Source organism: Salmo salar, chromosome ssa14 (genome assembly GCF_905237065.1).
Source record: "Salmo salar chromosome ssa14, Ssal_v3.1, whole genome shotgun sequence".
Classification (NCBI taxonomy): domain Eukaryota; kingdom Metazoa; phylum Chordata; class Actinopteri; order Salmoniformes; family Salmonidae; genus Salmo; species Salmo salar.
In genome coordinates this window covers 75084886-75103040 of record NC_059455.1, presented here as the reverse complement: position 1 = coordinate 75103040, position 18155 = coordinate 75084886, and the positions used below count along the sequence as shown (strand labels likewise).

General features: G+C 44.9%; 3 protein-coding genes across 4 annotated transcripts; 2 read left to right on the top strand and 1 right to left on the bottom strand.

Annotated features, from left to right (window-relative positions):
- The first annotated feature begins 2440 nt into the window (after window positions 1–2440).
- On the top strand, window positions 2441–5681 carry LOC123726789 (collagen alpha-1(VIII) chain-like). 2 transcript variants are annotated; one of them, XM_045694803.1, is made up of 5 exons: window positions 2441–2620; window positions 4101–4158; window positions 5118–5184; window positions 5376–5448; window positions 5566–5681. In XM_045694803.1, exons 1-5 carry the CDS (start codon window positions 2573–2575, stop codon window positions 5590–5592), a joined length of 273 nt encoding a protein of 90 aa, XP_045550759.1. In that variant the 5' UTR covers window positions 2441–2572; the 3' UTR covers window positions 5593–5681. The 2 variants fall into 2 exon arrangements, with proteins under 2 accessions (XP_045550759.1, XP_045550760.1); XM_045694804.1 differs by having other exon boundaries at window positions 4104–4158; window positions 5566–5640.
- A 2568-nt stretch (window positions 5682–8249) lies between these two features.
- LOC123726788 (collagen alpha-1(XXVIII) chain-like) lies at window positions 8250–9718 on the top strand. The gene is made up of 4 exons (XM_045694802.1): window positions 8250–8262; window positions 8366–8402; window positions 8724–8950; window positions 9187–9718. The coding sequence occupies exons 3-4, from the start codon at window positions 8846–8848 to the stop codon at window positions 9373–9375; spliced, it is 294 nt and encodes a 97-aa protein (XP_045550758.1). The 5' UTR covers window positions 8250–8262; window positions 8366–8402; window positions 8724–8845; the 3' UTR covers window positions 9376–9718.
- A 665-nt stretch (window positions 9719–10383) lies between these two features.
- Window positions 10384–17945, bottom strand: LOC106606712 (glycoprotein-N-acetylgalactosamine 3-beta-galactosyltransferase 1-like). The gene is made up of 4 exons (XM_045694795.1): window positions 17790–17945; window positions 17299–17491; window positions 13879–14543; window positions 10384–11790 (listed from the first exon to the last, which is right to left on the bottom strand). The coding sequence occupies exons 2-4, from the start codon at window positions 17465–17467 to the stop codon at window positions 11614–11616; spliced, it is 1011 nt and encodes a 336-aa protein (XP_045550751.1). The 5' UTR covers window positions 17468–17491; window positions 17790–17945; the 3' UTR covers window positions 10384–11613.
- Between the last annotated feature and the right edge of the window lie 210 nt (window positions 17946–18155).

Genomic DNA, 18155 nt, shown 5'->3' with positions numbered 1-18155 from the left:
ATCGGGTCACCGCCTTGATGTTAGTGGAGAACGACAGGGTGTTGTCCAGGATCACGCCAAGGTTCTTAGCACTCTGGGAGGAGGACACAAGGGAGTTGTCAACCGTGATGGCGAGATCATGGAACGGGCAGTCCTTCCCCGGGAGGAAGAGCAGCTCCGTCTTGCCGAGGTTCAGCTTGAGCTGGTGATCCGTCATCCACACTGATATGTCTGACAGACATGCAGAGATGCGATTCACAGCCTGGTTATCAGAAGGGGGAAAGGAGAAGATGAATTGTGTGTCGTCTGCATAGCAATGATAGGAGAGACCATTTGAGGATATGACAGAGCCAAGTGACTTGGTGTATAGCGAGAATAGGAGAGGGCCTAGAACAGAGCCCTGGGGGACACCAGTGGTGAGAGCGCATGGTGCGGAGACAGATTCTCGCCACGCCACCTGGTAGGAGCGACCTGTCAGGTAGGACGCAATCCAAGCGTGGGCCGCGCCGGAGATGCCCAACTCGGAGAGGGTGGAGAGGAGGATCTGATGGTTCACAGTATCAAAGGCAGCAGATAGGTCTAGAAGGATGAGAGCAGAGGAGAGAGAGTTAGCTTTAGCAGTGCGGAGAGCCTCCGTGACACAGAGAAGAGCAGTCTCAGTTGAATGCCCAGTCTTGAAACCTGACTGATTAGGATCAAGAAGGTCATTCTGAGAGAGATAGCAGGAGAGCTGGCCAAGGACGGCACGTTCAAGAGTTTTGGAGAGAAAAGAAAGAAGGGATACTGGTCTGTAGTTGTTGACATCGGAGGGATCGAGTATAGGTTTTTTTCAGAAGGGGTGCAACTCTCGCTCTCTTGAAGACGGAAGGGACGTAGCCAGCGGTCAAGGATGAGTTGATGAGCGAGGTGAGGAAGGGGAGAAGGTCTCCGGAAATGGTCTGGAGAAGAGAGGAGGGGATAGGGTCAAGTGGGCAGGTTGTTGGGCGGCCGGCCGTCACAAGACGCGAGATTTCATCTGGAGAGAGAGGGGAGAAAGAGGTCAAAGCACAGGATAGGGCAGTGTGAGCAGGACCAGCGGTGTCGTTTGACTTAGCAAACGAGGATCGGATATCGTCAACCTTCTTTTCAAAATGGTTGACGAAGTCATCCGCAGAGAGGGAGGAGGGGGGGAAGGAGGATTCAGGAGGGAGGAGAAGGTAGCAAAGAGCTTCCTAGGGTTAGAGGCAGATGCTTGGAATTTAGAGTGGTAGAAAGTGGCTTTAGCAGCAGAGACAGAAGAGGAGAATGTAGAGAGGAGTGAGTGAAAGGATGCCAGGTCCGCAGGGGAGGCGAGTTTTCCTCCATTTCCGCTCGGCTGCCCGGAGCCTTGTTCTGTGAGCTCGTAGTGAGTCGTCGAGCCACGGAGCAGGAGGGGAGGACCGAGCCGGCCTGGAGGATAGGGGACAGAGAAAATCAAAGGATGCAGAAAGGGAGGAGAGGAGGGTTGAGGAGGCAGAATCAGGAGATAGGTTGGAGAAGGTTTGAGCAGAGGGAAGAGATGATAGGATGGAAGAGGAGAGAGTAGCGGGAGAGAGAGAGCGAAGGTTGGGACGGCGCAATACCATCCGAGTAGGGGCAGAGTGAGAAGTGTTGGATGAGAGCAAGAGGGAAAAGGATACAAGGTAGTGGTCGGAGATTTGGAGGGGGAGTTGCAATGAGATTAGTGGAAGAACAGCATCTAGTAAAGATGAGGTCAAGCGTATTGCCTGCCTTGTGAGTAGGGGGGGAAGGTGAGAGGGTGAGGTCAAAAGAGGAGAGGAGTGGAAAGAAGGAGGCAGAGAGGAATGAGTCAAAGGTAGACGTGGGGAGGTTAAAGTCACCCAGAACTGTGAGAGGTGAGCCATCCTCAGGAAAGGAACTTATCAAGGCGTCAAGCTCATTGATGAACTCTCCAAGGGAACCTGGAGGGCGATAAATGATAAGGATGTTAAGCTTGAAAGGGCTGGTAACTGTGACAGCATGGAATTCAAATGAGGAGATAGACAGATGGGTCAGGGGAGAAAGAGAGAATGTCCACTTGGGAGAGATGAGGATTCCAGTGCCACCACCTCGCTGGCTCGATGCTCTAGGGGTATGCGAGAAAACGTGGGCAGACGAAGAGAGAGCAGTAGGAGTAGCAGTGTTATCTGTGGTAATCCATGTTTCCGTCAGCGCCAGGAAGTCTAGGGACTGGAGGGTAGCATAGGCTGAGATGAACTCAGCCTTGTTGGCTGCAGACCGGCAGTTCCAGAGGCTGCCGGAGACCTGGAACTCCACATGGGTCGTGCGCGCTGGGACCACCAGGTTAGAGTGGCAGCGGCCACGCGGTGTGAAGCGTTTGTATGGCCTGTGCAGAGAGGAGAGAACAGGGGATAGACAGACACATAGTTGACAAGCTACAGAAGTGTTGTTTCTTGTATTATTGTCTCCTGTGTCTTTAGAGAACTGTTTCACTTTGATATCCTTTTTCTTCTGTCCTGATTTTCACTTTCTTTTCTTCTGTTAACTAGATATTCTTGAACATAGCAGAGTATTCGTATCTCACGTCTCTGTTCTTCTGCTTGGCAGTTTTGTAATGATGGGTCTACCAGGTCCTCCTGGCAGGGGTCTACCTGGGTCAAAGGTAAGTGGTATACACACAGGTGCATGCAAACAGCTGCGCGCACACACACACACACACACACACACACACACACACACACACACACACACACACACAGCAATCCAGAAACAGCCTGTATCTCCGTAGCCCCTACCACCTAGTCCCTACCCCTTATCACCCCTTTTCCCCTGACCCATTTCCCTGTATTCCTTTCCCCTACCATTTGCCCCTCCCCCCTAATTCCTACCCCCTAGCTCCTACCCTGTAGCCCCTAACCCATAGCCCCTACCCCCTCGCTCTATCCATAGCCCCTACACCCTATCTCCTACCCCTAGACCCTACTCCTAGCTCCTATCCCTATTCCGTACCCCTAGCTTCTAGCCCTTGCCCCTAGCCACTACCCCCTAGCCTCTACCCCTAGCTTCTACCACTAGCCCCTAGTCCCTACCCCCTAGCTTCTAGCCCCTATGCCCTAGCCCCTTGCTCCTACCCCTAGCCCCTCTCCCCTTGCTCCTATGCCCTAGCCCCTCTCCCCTTGCTCCTACGCCCTAGCCCCTCTCCCCTTGCTCCTACCCCCTAGCCCCTACGCCCCTGCCCCCTTGCTCCTACCCCCTAGCCTCTACCCCTAGCTTCTACCACTAGCACCTAGTCCCTACCCCCTAGCTTCTAGCCCCTACGCCCTTGCTCCTACCCCTACACCCTAGCCCCTTACGCCCTAGCCCCTCCTCCCTTGCTCCTAGCCCCTACTCCCTAGCCCCTCCCCCTTGCTCCTAGCCCCTATGCCCTAGTCCCTCCCCCCTTGCTCCTAGCCCAAGGGGGTGGCAAAGTACAGCCCACGGGCCGTATTTATTATTCTAATATATATATATATATATATATATATATTTTTTTAAACCCTTTTTTCCCCCCAATTTCGTGGTATCCAATTGGTAGTTACAATCTTGTCCCATCGCTGCAACTCCCATACGGACTTGGGAGAGGCGAAGGTCGAGAGCCGCGCGACCTTCCGAAACACGACTCAGCCAAGCTACACTGCTTCTTGACACACAACGCCGCTTAACCCGGAAGCCAGCCGCACCAATGTGTTGGAGGAAACACCGTACACCAGGCAACCGTGTCAGCGTTCATGCGCGTGGCCCGCCACAGGAGTCGCTAGAGCGCGATGGGACAAGGAAATCTCAGCCTGCCAAACCCTCTCCTCTCGGGAGGCCCAAATTGATTTTAACAAACAATTGGTCCCCCATAAGATGCAGACCTCCATTGAATTGCAAAATTCCGATGTGGCCCTCAAGCCAAAATGTTTGCCTGCCATAGCCCATACCCCTGGCTCCTATCACCTAGCTCCTAGCCCCTACCCCTGGCATAGACCCTTCATCTGCTGTAGATCACTTATTGTCAACATCTCTTGTTTCTTTTCAATACCAGTGTCCCTTTAAAAAGGTCAAATGTTTTTCTTTTTGAAAATTGTCATGTGGAACTGAACTAATGTTTGTATGTTAAGCAGGGTTCTGTGGGCCAGCCAGGTCCACTTGGTCTGTCAGGTATCCCAGGAGCCCAAGGTAGGGTAACATTATCATACTGGACTGGCATGGTGGGGTGTGCGATAGTGATCATCATTTTATTTTACTTTTATTTAACTAGGCAAGTTAGGAACAAATTCTTATTTACAATGACGGCCTAGGAACAGTGGGTTAACTGCCTTGTTCAGGGGCAGAACAACAGATTTTTACCTTGTCAGCTCGGGGATTTAATCTTGCAACCTTTCGAGTCCAACGCTCTAACCACTAGGCTACCTGCTGCCACATAATGGTGATGATGGTGTAATATTTTTTGGATAATTATGTGTAATTGACAATATATCAACTGCAATTCTAGTTAAATGCCCATGTAATTATAGTATGTCGTTCATGGCCCCACAAACAAAATACTCTGCTATGTTCAAGTGGTGAGGTACAGGTAACTGTCAAAATAAAGGAAACACCAACATAAAGTGTCTTAATAGGGCATTGGGCCACCATGAGCCACCAGAACAGCTTCAGTGTGCATTGGTATAGATTCTACAAGTGTCTGGGACTCTACTGGAGGGGTGCGACACCATTCTTCCACAATAAATTCCATAATTTGGTGCTCCAGAATCTCCCATACGTGTTCAATTGGGTTGAGATCTGGTGATTGAGACACACACACCCTTTAAACCCCCTATGCTTCTTCTAGCCATTGTAGTGTTCAACTGGCCATTTTATACATGACCCTAAGCATGATGGGAGGTTTTAATTGCTTAATTAACTCAGGAACCACACCTGTGTGGAAGCACCTGCGTCAATATACTTTGCATCCCTCTTTACTCAAGTGTTTCCTTTATTTTGGCAGTTACCTGTATGCTCAGAGGGAAATTGGTTTTGGTACTATCACACTGACGTGGCACAATATTCTGTGTGCCACTGTATACAGTATTGTGAGCTGTTATAGCCATGATTAACCATGCTAATCATTAGTCTGGTCTTCTTGTGACCTTCAGGGGAGCCTGGGTTCCAGGGGCCAATGGGCCCCCGGGGCCTCCAGGGGACAGCTTTCCAGGAGAAAAGGTACAAACTTAGCCAACGCTTTTGATCCCTGCGGGAATTGAACCAACAACCTGAGCCACACAGGACTGTAACTGCCAAACAAACACACACAGACCGGTTCAATGACAACATGGACACACACAACCATTTGCTGTTCACTATAAATGTTCTTGTTGATGTGCTTAACAATACTGTCATATTACTCTACACAGGGGGATTGGTGGAGACTGTGGGAGGAAAGGAGACAAGGGAGAATTTGGAGAGCCAGGGTCTATAGGACCCATGGTATGATAGTCTTTTGGTCCCATCATGGTTATAAAACTGAGACTGCTCTTCTCTGTGTCACGGAGGCTCTCCGCACTGCTAAAGTTAACTCTCTCTCCTCTGCTCTCATCCTTCTAGACCTATCTGTTGCCTTTGATACTGTGAACCATCAGATCCTCCTCTCCACCCTCTCCGAGTTGGGCATCTCCGGCGCGGCTCACTCTTGGATTGTGTCCTACCTGACAGGTCGCTCCTATCCGTCTCCGCACCACGTGCTCTCACCACTGGTGTCCCCCAGGGCTCAGTTCTAGGCCCTCTCCTATTCTCGCTATACACCAAGTCACTTGGCTCTGTCATATCCTCACATGGTCTCTCCTATCATTGCTACGCAGACGACACACAATTAATCTTCTCCTTTCCCCTTCTGATAACCAGGTGGCAAATCGCATCTCTGCATGTCTGGCAGACATATAGTGTGGATGACGGATCACCACCTCAAGCTGAACCTCGGCAAGACGGCGCTGCTCTTCCTCCCAGGGAAGGACTGCCCGTTCCATGATCTCGCCATCACGGTTGACAACTCCATTGTGTCCTCCTCCCAGAGTGCTAAGAGCCTTGGCGTGACCCTGGACAACACCCTGTAGTTCTCCGCTAACATCAAGGCGGTGACCCAATCCTGTAGGTTCATGCTCTACAACATTCGCAGAGTACGACCCTGCCTCACACAGGAAGCGGCGCAGGTCCTAATCCAGGAACTTGTCATCTCCCGTCTGGATTACTGGAACTCGCTGTTGGCGGGGCTCCCTGCCTGTGCCATTAAACCCCTACAACTCATCCAGAACGCCGCAGCCCGTCTGGTGTTCAACCTTCCCAAGTTCTCTCACGTCACCCCGCTCCTCCGCACACTCCACTGGCTTCCAGTTGAAGCTCGCATCTGCTACAAGACCATGGTGCTTGCCTACGGAGCTGTGAGGGGAACGGCACCTCCGTACCTTCAGGCTCTAATCCTTCTAACCCCCCCCTTAAAAGATTTAGATGCACTATTGTAAAGTGGTTGTTCCACTGGATATCATAAGGTGAATGCACCAATTTGTAAGTCTCTCTGGATAAGAGTGTCTGCTAAATGACGTAAATGTAAAATGACATACAGTTGAAGTCAGAAGTTTACATGCACTTATGTTGGAGTCATTAAAATGCGTTTTTCAACCACTCCACAAATTTCTTGTTAAAAACTAGTTTTGGCAAGTCGGTTAGGACATCTACTTTGTGCATGACACAAGTAATTTTCCAACAATTGCTTACAGACAGATTATTTCACTTATAATTCACTGTATCACAATTCCAGTGGGTCAGAAGTTTACATACACTAAGTTGACTGTGCCTTTAAACAGCTTGGAAAATTCCAGAAAATTATGACATGGCTTTAGAAGCTTCTGATAGGCTAATTGACATAATTTGAGTCAATTGAAGGTGTACCTGTGGATGTATTTCAAGGCCTACCTTCAAACTCAGTGCCGCTTTGCTTGACATCAAATCGGCCGAAAAATTGTAGACCTCCACAAGTCTGGTTCATCCTTGGGAGCAATTTCCAAATGCCTGAAGGTACCACGTTCATCTGTAAAAACAATAGTATGCAAGTATAAACACCATGGGACCACGCAGCTGTCATACCTCTCAGGAAGGAGACGCGTTCTGTCTCCTAGAGATGAACATACTTTGGTGCAAAAAGTGCAAATCAATCCCAGAACAACAGCGAAGGACCTTGTGAAGATGCTGGAGGAAACGGGTACAAAAGTATCTATATCCACAGTAAAACGAGTCCTATATCGACATAACCTGAAAAAACACTCAGCAAGGAAGAAGCCACTGCTCCAAAACCACCATAAAAAAGCCAGACTACGGTTTGCAACTGCGCATGGGGACAAAGATCGTACTTTTTGGAGAAATGTTCTCTGGTCTGATGAAACAAAAATAGAACTGTTTGGCCATAATGACCATCATTATGTTTGGAGGAAAAAGGGGAGGCTTGCAAGCCAAAGAACACCATACCAACCGTGAAGCACGGGGGTGGCAGCATCATGTTGTGGGGGTGATTTGCTGCAGGAGGGACTGGTGCACTTCACAAAATAGATGGCATCATGAGAATGGAAAATGATGTGGATATATTGAAGCAACGTCTCAAGACATCAGTCAGGAAGTTAAAGCTTGGTCACAAATGGGTCTTCCAAATGGACAATGACCCAAAGCATACTTCCAAAGTTGTGGCAAAATGGCTTAAGGACAACAAAGTCAAGGTATTGGAGTGGCCATCATTTTCCTCAACCCTATAGAAAATTTGTGGGCAGAACTGAAAAAGCGTGTGCAAGCAAGGAGGCCTACAAACCTGACTCAGTTACACCAGCTCTGTCAGGAGGAATGGGCCAAAATTCATCCAACTTATTGTGGGAAGCTTGTGGAAGGCTACCCGAAACGTTTGACCCAAGTTAAACAATTTAAAGGCAATGCTACCAAATACTAATTGAGTGTATGTAAACTTCTGACCCACTGGGAATGTGATGAAAGAAATAAAAGCTGAAAGAAATCATTCTCTGTCCTATTATTCTGAAATTTCACATTCTTAAAATAAAGTGGTGATGCTAACTGACCTAAGAGAGGGAATTTTTACTAGGATTAAATGTCAGGAATTGTGAAAAACTGAGTTTAAATGTATTTGGCTAAGGTGTATGTAAACTTCCGACTTCAACTGTATTTCATGGTTCATTTATATGTTGATTGCTAACCTGTGTCCAAACTTGCAGGGGAAATCTGGTGAGAAGGGGGGAACCTGGCCTGACAGTGAGGAGAGCACAAAATGCTTACTGTTTCATAATAACACCTTTTGTTATGTCTCTCAACCATATTTTTCTATCTCAATAACGTTTTCTTCTTCCTCCCACAGAGAGAGGAAGTCATCAAAATCATCAGGGACATTTGTGGTTAGTTAAAACAGCTCATTGACTATGAATGAATGGATGTGTACAGAACATAAACACTATTGACTTACAGAGTTAGCTGATGTTTCTTCCTTCTAAGGAACTGTGTCAAGAGCTCCCTGGAAAACAGTGGCAATTGTTACTATTGCTGGACTATCCTTTGCTAAATAGATCAAAATTAATATATTAAATGTTCTTCTGTTTGCTCTTTGTGTTCTAGGCCAGGTTACTGTAAAACACTTTGTGACAACTGCTGATGTAAAAATGACTTTTTAAATACATTTGATTGATCGATAAAGACACTCTCTCTGTTTATGTTCTCAGGCTGTGCTCTGAAGTGCAGAGAGAGTCCTCTGGAGCTGGCGTTTGTGATTGACAGCTCAGAGAGCTTTGGACCGGAGAACTTTGAGGTGGTCAAGGACTTTGTGAACGCCCTGACTGACCGTATGTCTGTGAACTGTGAGGCCAGCAGGATCAGTGTGATCCTCTACAGTCATTTGGACATGGTGGTGGTCAATGTGAAGCAGCAGTCCAGCCAGAACGATGTTAAGGTCAGTAGTATTGAAGCAGATGAGTACCTGTTACAGACTGGGTTCAAATCCTGGGTTTCTTGCATGCCACCACTGTGTTAGCCCTCTGAGCTAATGTCTAGACATTCTTGAAGCAGACCTGTGTTCATTCTGCTGTATCCTTTTTCTGTCTGATGTTAATTACACTCATTCATTCATCCACTGGTATATCTGTCTGTCTGTCAATCTATGTAATTTCTCTGACTGCGGTGAGGAAGATGCTATACCTGGGCGAGGGCACCTTTATGGGTAGTGCCATCTTGAGAGCCAACCAGCTGTTCCAGGCCTCGCGGCCCGGTGTTCATAAAGTCGCCGTGGTACAAACCGATGGGCAGGCAGACCGGTGTGATGCAGTGCAGCCTGAGGACGCCGCCAGCATTGATGTTTGTCATCGGAGTGGTAAATAAGAAAGGCCCGCTGTAAGCAGAATTCCAGGCTGAGATGATTGCTATCACCTCTGGCCCAGATGAGGAGCACGTGTACCTGATAGACGACTTCATGACGCTGCCCAGTATGTGGTTCGAGATCAAGTTCAAGACTCTAGATCAAGTTTAAGACTAGATGCTAGACTGCCTAGTATATGGTTCTAGTTAAGTTTTATTTACACTGACACTCATAGCAGTCAATTCAAAATGGAATCCATGCAAATAGCATAGGCCTATCTAAATACATTGATAAAATATCTATCAGAACTCAGGATAAGACCCAGATGCAGACAGCTAGAATTACAGATGTTTATTGACCCAAACAGGGGGGCAGGCAAAAGACAGGTCTAGGCCAGGAAGAGGTTCGTAATCGGGTCAGAGTCAGGCAGGTACAGAACGGCAGGCAGGCTGGTCAGAACTAGTTAACAGAAACTTGAGAAAACAGGAAGACGGGAAAACATGCTGGTAAGACCTGACAAGACGAACTGGAAACAGACAGAGAACACAGGTATAAATGCACAGGGGATAATGGGGAAGATGGGCAAGACCTAGAGGGGGGTGGAGACAAGCACAAAGACAGGTGAACCCAATCAGAGTGTGGCAAGAACAGACAAGGGATCTATTCTAACAACACAAATGAAGAGCCCCTTAAGGGGTTTGTGATGGGGATGTCTTGATTTCTGTAGATCGGGATGGAACAGGGCCAAAACTGCTTTGACATTAACTCGATGATGTTAAAAACCTTTATATAACCCTTTGGTTTATGACGTCTGTGAGAGAGCAGCGATTATTTAAAATGTAAGTATTTGAGTTTAAACAGTGTGAAAATGCATTGCATGTAAAGCAGTCACCATAGTTGCAGTATTGTAAACTCTTTAAACGTTATAGATAATGTCTCATCACATCCCAACTATGCTCACTGCGTGGCCTGTTTAAAGTTACATTTGGGGAAAAGTTATATTTTGATACTCCCTGGATGACTATTTAATAATTTGATAGCTTGAAATTAGCTTGATGTTGATGACAGTCTTTGTTAAACTGTGTATCTTGGCACAGCCCTGGAGAGTATGCTGCTCTTTGTCTTATCTGTACATGGATTTCTTCACACTTCCATACACCCACTATAAATGTTTTGTCTATGGCAGACTCAGATCTGTTTCCTTGTTCAGATTACGTCATAATGTTACAAAACCAGTTCTCACAACCAGTTCTCGCATGTAACAGACAGTGGTGCTTTGTTTAAAGAGTTGGGCCGGATACAAAGCCTGCACATTTCCCAATGTTGATGTCAGAGGGATGCACTGAGGACATGGCCTCCTATCTATCTATGGCTGCATCCCAATTCTCCCAAGGATGTGGAGTATGTAAGTGCATACTTTGGGATAAGGGTGGAGAATTGGGACACAGTCTCTATATCAGTTACAGTTTGACCAAAGCTCAGGCGAACGACAGCACTGCTACACTGATGCTCCAGAGGACCTGTATACTCTATTTCTCTATTGTGTTCTTTATGTAGTCTGTGAACCACCCCTGTACTGTACAAATATTCAACCAGTTCATATTTTTTATATTTTCACACCCTTGTTTTTACTCATTGTGTTGCTTCAAATAATTGTCCATTAAAAGACACCTTAACTTCCACACCAAAAACACTGAACTGAACAGATTCTCACAGGTCAGGAGTCTCATAACATAAAATGATCTGTTGTGTACTGAACTTTGTCAAAATGTCATCTTTAGCTATCAATCTGAATTTAATATTTTACTAGACCTCCATAAATCTGTAGAACCCATTAAGTACATACTTCTATTTTCATTTTAACAAAATATCATGTTAACCTTTGTTTAACTGTAAGTTGGAAAAAATGAACACTCGACTGTAAAATAGATATTTTTTTACATTGTATAACAAAAGCAAAGAAGGAAATGTGAAACTCTCAACAGAATGAACTCAACTTAGTACAACTGTCTCACCCTGTCACAAAAAAACTGTAACTCTATTGTTCATGTTTGTTTACATAGACAACAAATACAATGTATAGCTTCAAAATATGTTTAAAACTACCATGTCAATGAATTTGATAGTGGTTCCATTTCCTTAGTCTCATTGCCACTTTCTTTGGTAAGCTGAGCAATGTCAGGCTGTTGTTTCGGCATTTAAACATGACACAGAAATAAGTTCTTTCTTCAGTGCAGTAGTCTGTCTGTGATATCTCTGTGTTAAGCAGAGACAGGTGTGGTGGTGTTACTCTCAATTTCAGCTGCTGCAGCATCAGGGTTGTACCTGTACTTGTATCCATAGGGCCGTAGATGATAGGTGAAGTATTCCAGCGTGTACATCTCTACAGGATAGATGTAGTGAAATGATACGATGTGATCTGAACAACATTCTGGGCCCTGGGAGAAAGAAGAAACGACAGTCTGATTAAGTATATAAATAGTCGTTTAGGTCAAGGGTTCTTCAACGTTTTCAGCCTGGGACCCAAATGAGAAATTCTGTGTTTTCCTGGGACCCAAGCATAGGAAAATATGCAACTATACATACATATCAGTACATCTCATTGCACTTACGCCTAAAACAAATGCAATATAGACAAAAACAAATAACAATGAAATTAAATATCCATATAAATATATATTAATGTTAATTTTCCCCCATTAAAAACACTCTTACATATCTGTCTAGGTTGGAACTGTTGCTGTTAAAATACAATAAATAATTTTCATTCTGAACTGGAATAAACGGATTGATCACATCACACAGACGAATAACAGAACACACACAGGCTTTCTGATAGTGCAACCCTAAGTAACAGTACAGATTAAAAAAAAATGATCAGGCCTACTGTACATCTTACTGTAGAAATTATTGTTAAGTCTAGGTTGGAACTGTTGCTGTTAAAATACAATACATATGTTTTATTCTGAACTGGAATAAACTGATTGATCACATCACACAGATGTAGGCCAGAAAACACACAGCAGTCCTAATGAGCATGTCTATTCTGGGCTCTGTTTTGACAGTACAACACTGAGGTCATGCTCAGCCTTCAAAGTGTTTCTGTACTTGTTTTTTAAGTATGCCAGAGTTGAGAACCCTGACTCGCATAGGTATGTGGTGCCAAACTGGACCAGAACATCTACTGCTTTCTCAGTCAGGCAGGAGACCGCTTCCTGCTGTTGATGAACAACCCAGAACTGTATTGAGTGTGTTTGCCTCAAAAAGCATCTTGCTTCAATCAGTTTATTCCAGTTAAGAATAACAATTATTATTGTATTTTAACAGCAACAGTTCCAACCTAGACTAGTTTTTTCAACAATCATTTCTACAGTAAGATGTACAGTAGGCCTGATCATTTTTCATCATCATCTGTGCTGTTACTGGGTTGCACTGGTAGCTAGCTTGCTTTGGCGAATGTTAGCTATTAGCAGTGTACACGGCCAGGGGATTGTATGAAAGAGAAACTCACATCTACTACTATGAGAGTTAGTACTCCCTTATTTCTGCTTCTCATCACCTGTTATAAAATGACAACAATGCCTTGCTAGCTGACTTACTTTTCCACTGTCGAAGCACTGTTTCCTGAAGCATTCTGTCCTGTTCTGAAAGAACTCACTGGGTTTACCATCATGCTGTGGATGTTTGGTCAGGACGTGTCGTTTTATTAATTTGTTCGTCATGAGAGACTCATTACTAAGCACTTCCTCACACAAAACACATTGTGGGCGCTCCTCGTTATAAGTTTGTATGAAAGAGAGAGAAACTCATCGCTGTATATGCGTTTCATGACAATTGAGCTCAGTCAGAACTTGTGACTAGCATAAGTCCATTTGATAACAGCGGTGAGTGATTGGGAATGAAGAGTCAATGGCTAACAGCGGATCATCTGCTGCCTGAACGACAATGCTGCATCGGGTGGGTCGCGGAGTGATCTTCAAGAAAACTGCAGAAAAAAGATCCGGTAAACCGCGAAGCACACGGGCATCTCCCTCTCAAACTCGCGCAGCTGCCAAACTGAGCAGAGAAGCAGATGCACTTGGCCAAATCAATAATTATACATTTACACTGACACGTCGCGACCCATACTTTAAGAAAGGCTTATTTAGGTAGTATACCAACTGCTGTATTAAGCCTGTATAAAACATTATACAAGTGTTTATATAAGGCCCTGTACATCATGCTGCCTCACGCTACAGTAACAAGATATAGGCTTTTGTCTTAAGAGCCTTTCCGGCTCGCACAAGCTTTGCTACTTACTTATAATAAGTACAATGCCATGAGTAAATCCATGAGTAAATATTTACTGTAGTTACTCAATCATAAAACACTTTGAATGCCAAACCCAAAGCATCTATGACACCTCTCAATATACATTACACATGATTGAGGAAGTATCACACAGCTGAAAATATAATTGAATAGAATGGTATGTATGATTATACTTGATGTAAGTGTCTACTTCATTAGGGTTAGGCTATGCTTACCTCTCTTGGTTTGTAGTGGTCGTATAAGAGATACCAGGGCCGTTTTCTGGGCGGCTCTTTGATCAAGTACATGTCTGGTGGGTAGGGATGAAACGTCTGCCTTCCCTTCACATCTCTGGAGTCCCCCGGCTCCACACCCATAGTCTCCATACACTTCCCTAGAGCCATGTCTTCTATGATGGAGAAGTGGGAACATTTCCCTGTGTCGAATCCCTTGATGAACCTTCTGACGGCTTCTTTACTGAGGACATAGCCGGCTCCACCACTCATGTAACCCTGCTGGACGAACGGGTGGAACCTTCGCCCAAAGTATACAGGCTTCTCCGGGTCCTGTTTAGACAATGTGTGTCGGAGGTTCTCGATGACCACGAACGTGTCATCGTCGGCTTTGAGGACCCAGTCGTAGTCGTTGCGGTGGTGTTGGTAGATGTACTGGAAGGCTCTGATGGTCTTCCAGTAGAGCTGGTCTCGTCCCTCAGTTACGTTGAGCCCCACCGTGGGGAATTCTGTCTCCTCTGAGCTCATGTAGAGGGTTTTTTTGCATCGTTTGCCCCAGGTGGCCCGGATGTGTTTGGTTCTGGACTCCAGGTTCTTAGGCCCAGTCATGATCCAACATAGTAGTCGTACATTTTGGGACAGGTTGGCTGCAACACTCCTGTCCTCATCTGAAAGAGATCATTTAAAAAATAATGAATAAAAAGTGTGGTCAATTAGCACATGGTGTCCCAAACTCGGTCCTGGGGTGCGTGCTTAGACACCTCCTGCACTCCCTGTTCGCCCACGTCTACGTGGCCTTGCACAATTTCAACACCATCATTAAGTTTGCCGACGACACGACGGTGATAGGCCCGGTTCACCGATGACGATGAGTCAGCCTACAGAGAAGAAGTCAGAGCCCTAGCAGTGTGGTGCCAGGACAACAACCTCTCCCTCAACATCAGCAAGACAAAGGAGCTGATCGTGGACTACAGGAAACAGAGGACCAAGCACGCACCCATCCACATAGACAGGGCTGTAGTGGAGCAGGTTGATAGCTTCAAGTTCCTCTGTGTCCACATCACTAAGGAATAATCATGGTTCACACACACACCAACACATTCATGAAGAGGGCATGACAACACCTCTTCCCCCTCAGGAGGCTAAAAAGATTTAGCATGGGCCCTCAGATCCTCTAAAGGGTATACAGCTGCACCATTGAGAGCATCTTGACAGGCTGCATCACGGCTTGGTATGGCAACTGCTTGGCATCTGACCCCAAGGCACTACAGAGGGTAGTGTGTACAGCCCATTACATCACTGGGGCCGAGCTCCCTGCCATCCAGGACCTCTGTACCAGGCGGTGTCAGAGGAAGACCCTAAAAGGTCTGAACTATTCCCTCTGCTACTGCATGGAAAGCTGTACCAATGCACCAAGTCTGTAAGCAACAGGACACTGAACAGCTTCTACCCCCGTAAGACTGCTAAATAGTTAGTCCGGGTAGCTATTGGTTAACTATATGAATTGACCCTTTTTGCAACTCTTTTCACTCATCACATATACTGCTGTTGTCATGAACACAATGGGAGACAGAGAGCTGGTTTCATGCGCAGGGCACAGCAGGTGTTTATTTGTAAACAACCACAGGAGGAGGCAAGTAGCTGGGTCCAGGGGAAGGTAGAAGGTCATACACGGGGGGGTCCAAAAAGGCAACAGTACAGACAGGGAAAAAGGCTAGTAATGTCATCCGGGAGATCAGGCAATAGGTTGATAACAGGAAATTCGATAGGCTTAGCTACAGGCAGGTAATAGGCAAAACGCATTTTTAGTGAGGCAGGCCAAAACTATCATACATGGGAGGATTAAATTACAGTAAAACCAGCACTCCAAGTAGAAGTGTGACACAAAACAATCAATACCTCACAATGATGGGGTGCAAAGAACTGAACTAAATAGTGTGTGATAATGACATACAGGTGTGTGAACAGGTGATTGGGATCTGGAGAGTGAGCTGCGTTCAGGGGATCTATGTGTGTTGAGAGTGTGAGCTGGAAAGTGCGCTGCGTTCAGGGGATCTACATGTTTGAGCGTGTGAGTTGGAAGCAAACGTTACAGCTGTTACTGTTTATTATCTATCTTGTTGACTAGTCACTTTATCCTTACATATGTACATTCTGTACAATGACAATCTAGATGATTCTGTGCTTTCAACTTTGTGGCAACAGTTTGGGAAAGGCCCTTTCCTGTTTCAGCATGACATTGCCCCTGTGAACAAAGCGAGTTCCATACAGAAATAAATATTTGTCGAGATCGGTGTGGAAGAACTTGACTGGCCTGCACAGAGCCCTGACCTCAACTCTATCTAAAACCTACGGGATAAATTGGAACGCTGACTGTGAACCAGACCTAATCGCCCAACATCAGTGCCCTACCTCACTAATGCTCTTGTGGCTTAATGGAAGCAAGTCTTCACAGCAATATTCCAACATTTTGCCGTTTCCTTCCTCTCTGGCAACTGAGTTAGGAAGGACGCCTGTATCTTTGTAGTGACTGGGTGTATTGATACACCATCCAAAGTGTAATTAATAACTTCTCGATGCTCAAAGGGATATTCAATGATTTTAGTTTTTACCCATCTACCAATAGCTGGGTTTTTCTTCTTTGCTAGGCATTGGAAAACCTCCCTGGCCTTTGTGGTTGAATCTATGTTTGAACTTCACAGCTCGACTGAGGTACCAAAAATCATGTTAAACACTTATTGCACACAGAGTGAGTCCATGAATTTATTATGTGACTTCTTAAACACATTTCAACTTTTCAAGACATTTAAGCTTTTCATTTTTTATACATTTTTATACATTTGCAAAAATGTCTAAAAACATAATTCCACTTTGACATTATGGGGTATTGTGTGTAGGGCAGTGACACAAAATCTCAATTTAATCAATTTTAAATCAGGCTGTAGCACAACAAAATGTGGAAAAAGTCAAGGGGTGTGAATACTTTCTGGAGGCACTGTATTTGAATCAGCTGTGTTGTGCTAGAGCACCCACATTTTTTTTTGGGGGCCAGGACCGAGTTTGGGAAACTCTGATTTAGCAGATGCTATTATCCAAAGTATTTGGTTGTGTCATTGAAACAACTGCATGTGGCCTATGCAGGAATCAAACCCCTAACAGTAGTGTTCCCAGCACTGTGCTCTAATCCATTGGCCTCTTGGAACCAGAATTCTTTCAGGAATCACAGATGTTATAAGATTCTCTCTCACACACACACAAAAAAAGCTTTCTACTTAGACTTAGACCTTACACATTAATAGGAAGTGGAGAAAACCTCAACGCATTTGTTTATATTCGTTTTTGATTAATAACATTCTATTACAATATTGGGATTAAGAAAGCGACAAATAAAATGCAGTGAATGGATATTCAGAAGTCAATTACCTGAGAGTATGTGTCTTGGAACCCTTTTGTCATAATGAACTCCACTGGAGTAACCCAGTGAGAAAACAGCTGGTTTTGCAGTGCTGGTGTCCAAGTAAACAAAGTATTGAATAAACAGAAATCCTATACACAGCCCAGACACAAAGGGTACAGGTGAAAGAGTGATCATAATTCCCCTCTTTTAGACCAAACCCTGTGAGTGATACAAAAAAATAAGTGAGTTAGGGCAGGTTAACAAACACTTGTTACTTCCAACCTGTCAAAAATAATTTGCCAATATGCTATATACAGTATTCAACTGACGTTGACTGTGCTATAATGTTGAAGATCAGTTTACAAGGGGGATGTATTTAAAATAAAGAATTGTAATAATGACTCTCAATCAAAGTCATTGTTACTTTTAAAGTTACAATAACACCTTTAGCAACATTTTGATATTAAAATATTTTGATATTATCGTTGGTAATTTTTAATGAAAAAAATGGGCTTACCAGTTCACACAAAAATGTAAAAAAATATATTCTCCTCTGATTGTGGATAACGCCGGAGTAGAAACATGGAGTGACAAGAATAAGAGCACATAGTGGTGGGAGTGAGTTTTATAGGCCGGTTAATTCCTCCAATACGCATGCATGGAATGTTACCAAGCAGTTATTGCGTTTGCCTTGTCTGATACATCTGATGATGAGACTGAAATTATGTATGTACACTAGTAGGCTATAATTGACACATTTTCAGTCAGTGCATGATCAGATCCAAATGGTATCCGTATTTGTTGTTTAAATTCGGATATTGAACGAACGGTACACGGATCGTGCTTTCATCTATTTACCTGCAATCACAAGAATGTTCTAGGA

Excerpts from the sequence above, each read along its gene's own strand:
- LOC106606712 (XM_045694795.1), bottom strand. The coding sequence starts at position 17,467 with ATGATCACTCTTTCACCTGTACCCTTTGTGTCTGGGCTGTGTATAGGA. Across the intron at positions 14,544-17,298 it reads TCCAAGACACATACTCTCAG|ATGAGGACAGGAGTGTTGCA; the intron begins GTAATTGACTTC and ends GATCTCTTTCAG. Across the intron at positions 11,791-13,878 it reads ACCACTACAAACCAAGAGAG|GGCCCAGAATGTTGTTCAGA; the intron begins GTAAGCATAGCC and ends TCTTTCTCCCAG.
- LOC123726788 (XM_045694802.1), top strand. The coding sequence starts at position 8,846 with ATGTCTGTGAACTGTGAGGCCAGCAGGATCAGTGTGATCCTCTACAGT. Across the intron at positions 8,951-9,186 it reads CCAGCCAGAACGATGTTAAG|ATGCTATACCTGGGCGAGGG; the intron begins GTCAGTAGTATT and ends GCGGTGAGGAAG.
- LOC123726789 (XM_045694803.1), top strand. The coding sequence starts at position 2,573 with ATGATGGGTCTACCAGGTCCTCCTGGCAGGGGTCTACCTGGGTCAAAG. Across the intron at positions 2,621-4,100 it reads GGGGTCTACCTGGGTCAAAG|CAGGGTTCTGTGGGCCAGCC; the intron begins GTAAGTGGTATA and ends TTGTATGTTAAG. Across the intron at positions 4,159-5,117 it reads AGGTATCCCAGGAGCCCAAG|GGGAGCCTGGGTTCCAGGGG; the intron begins GTAGGGTAACAT and ends TGTGACCTTCAG.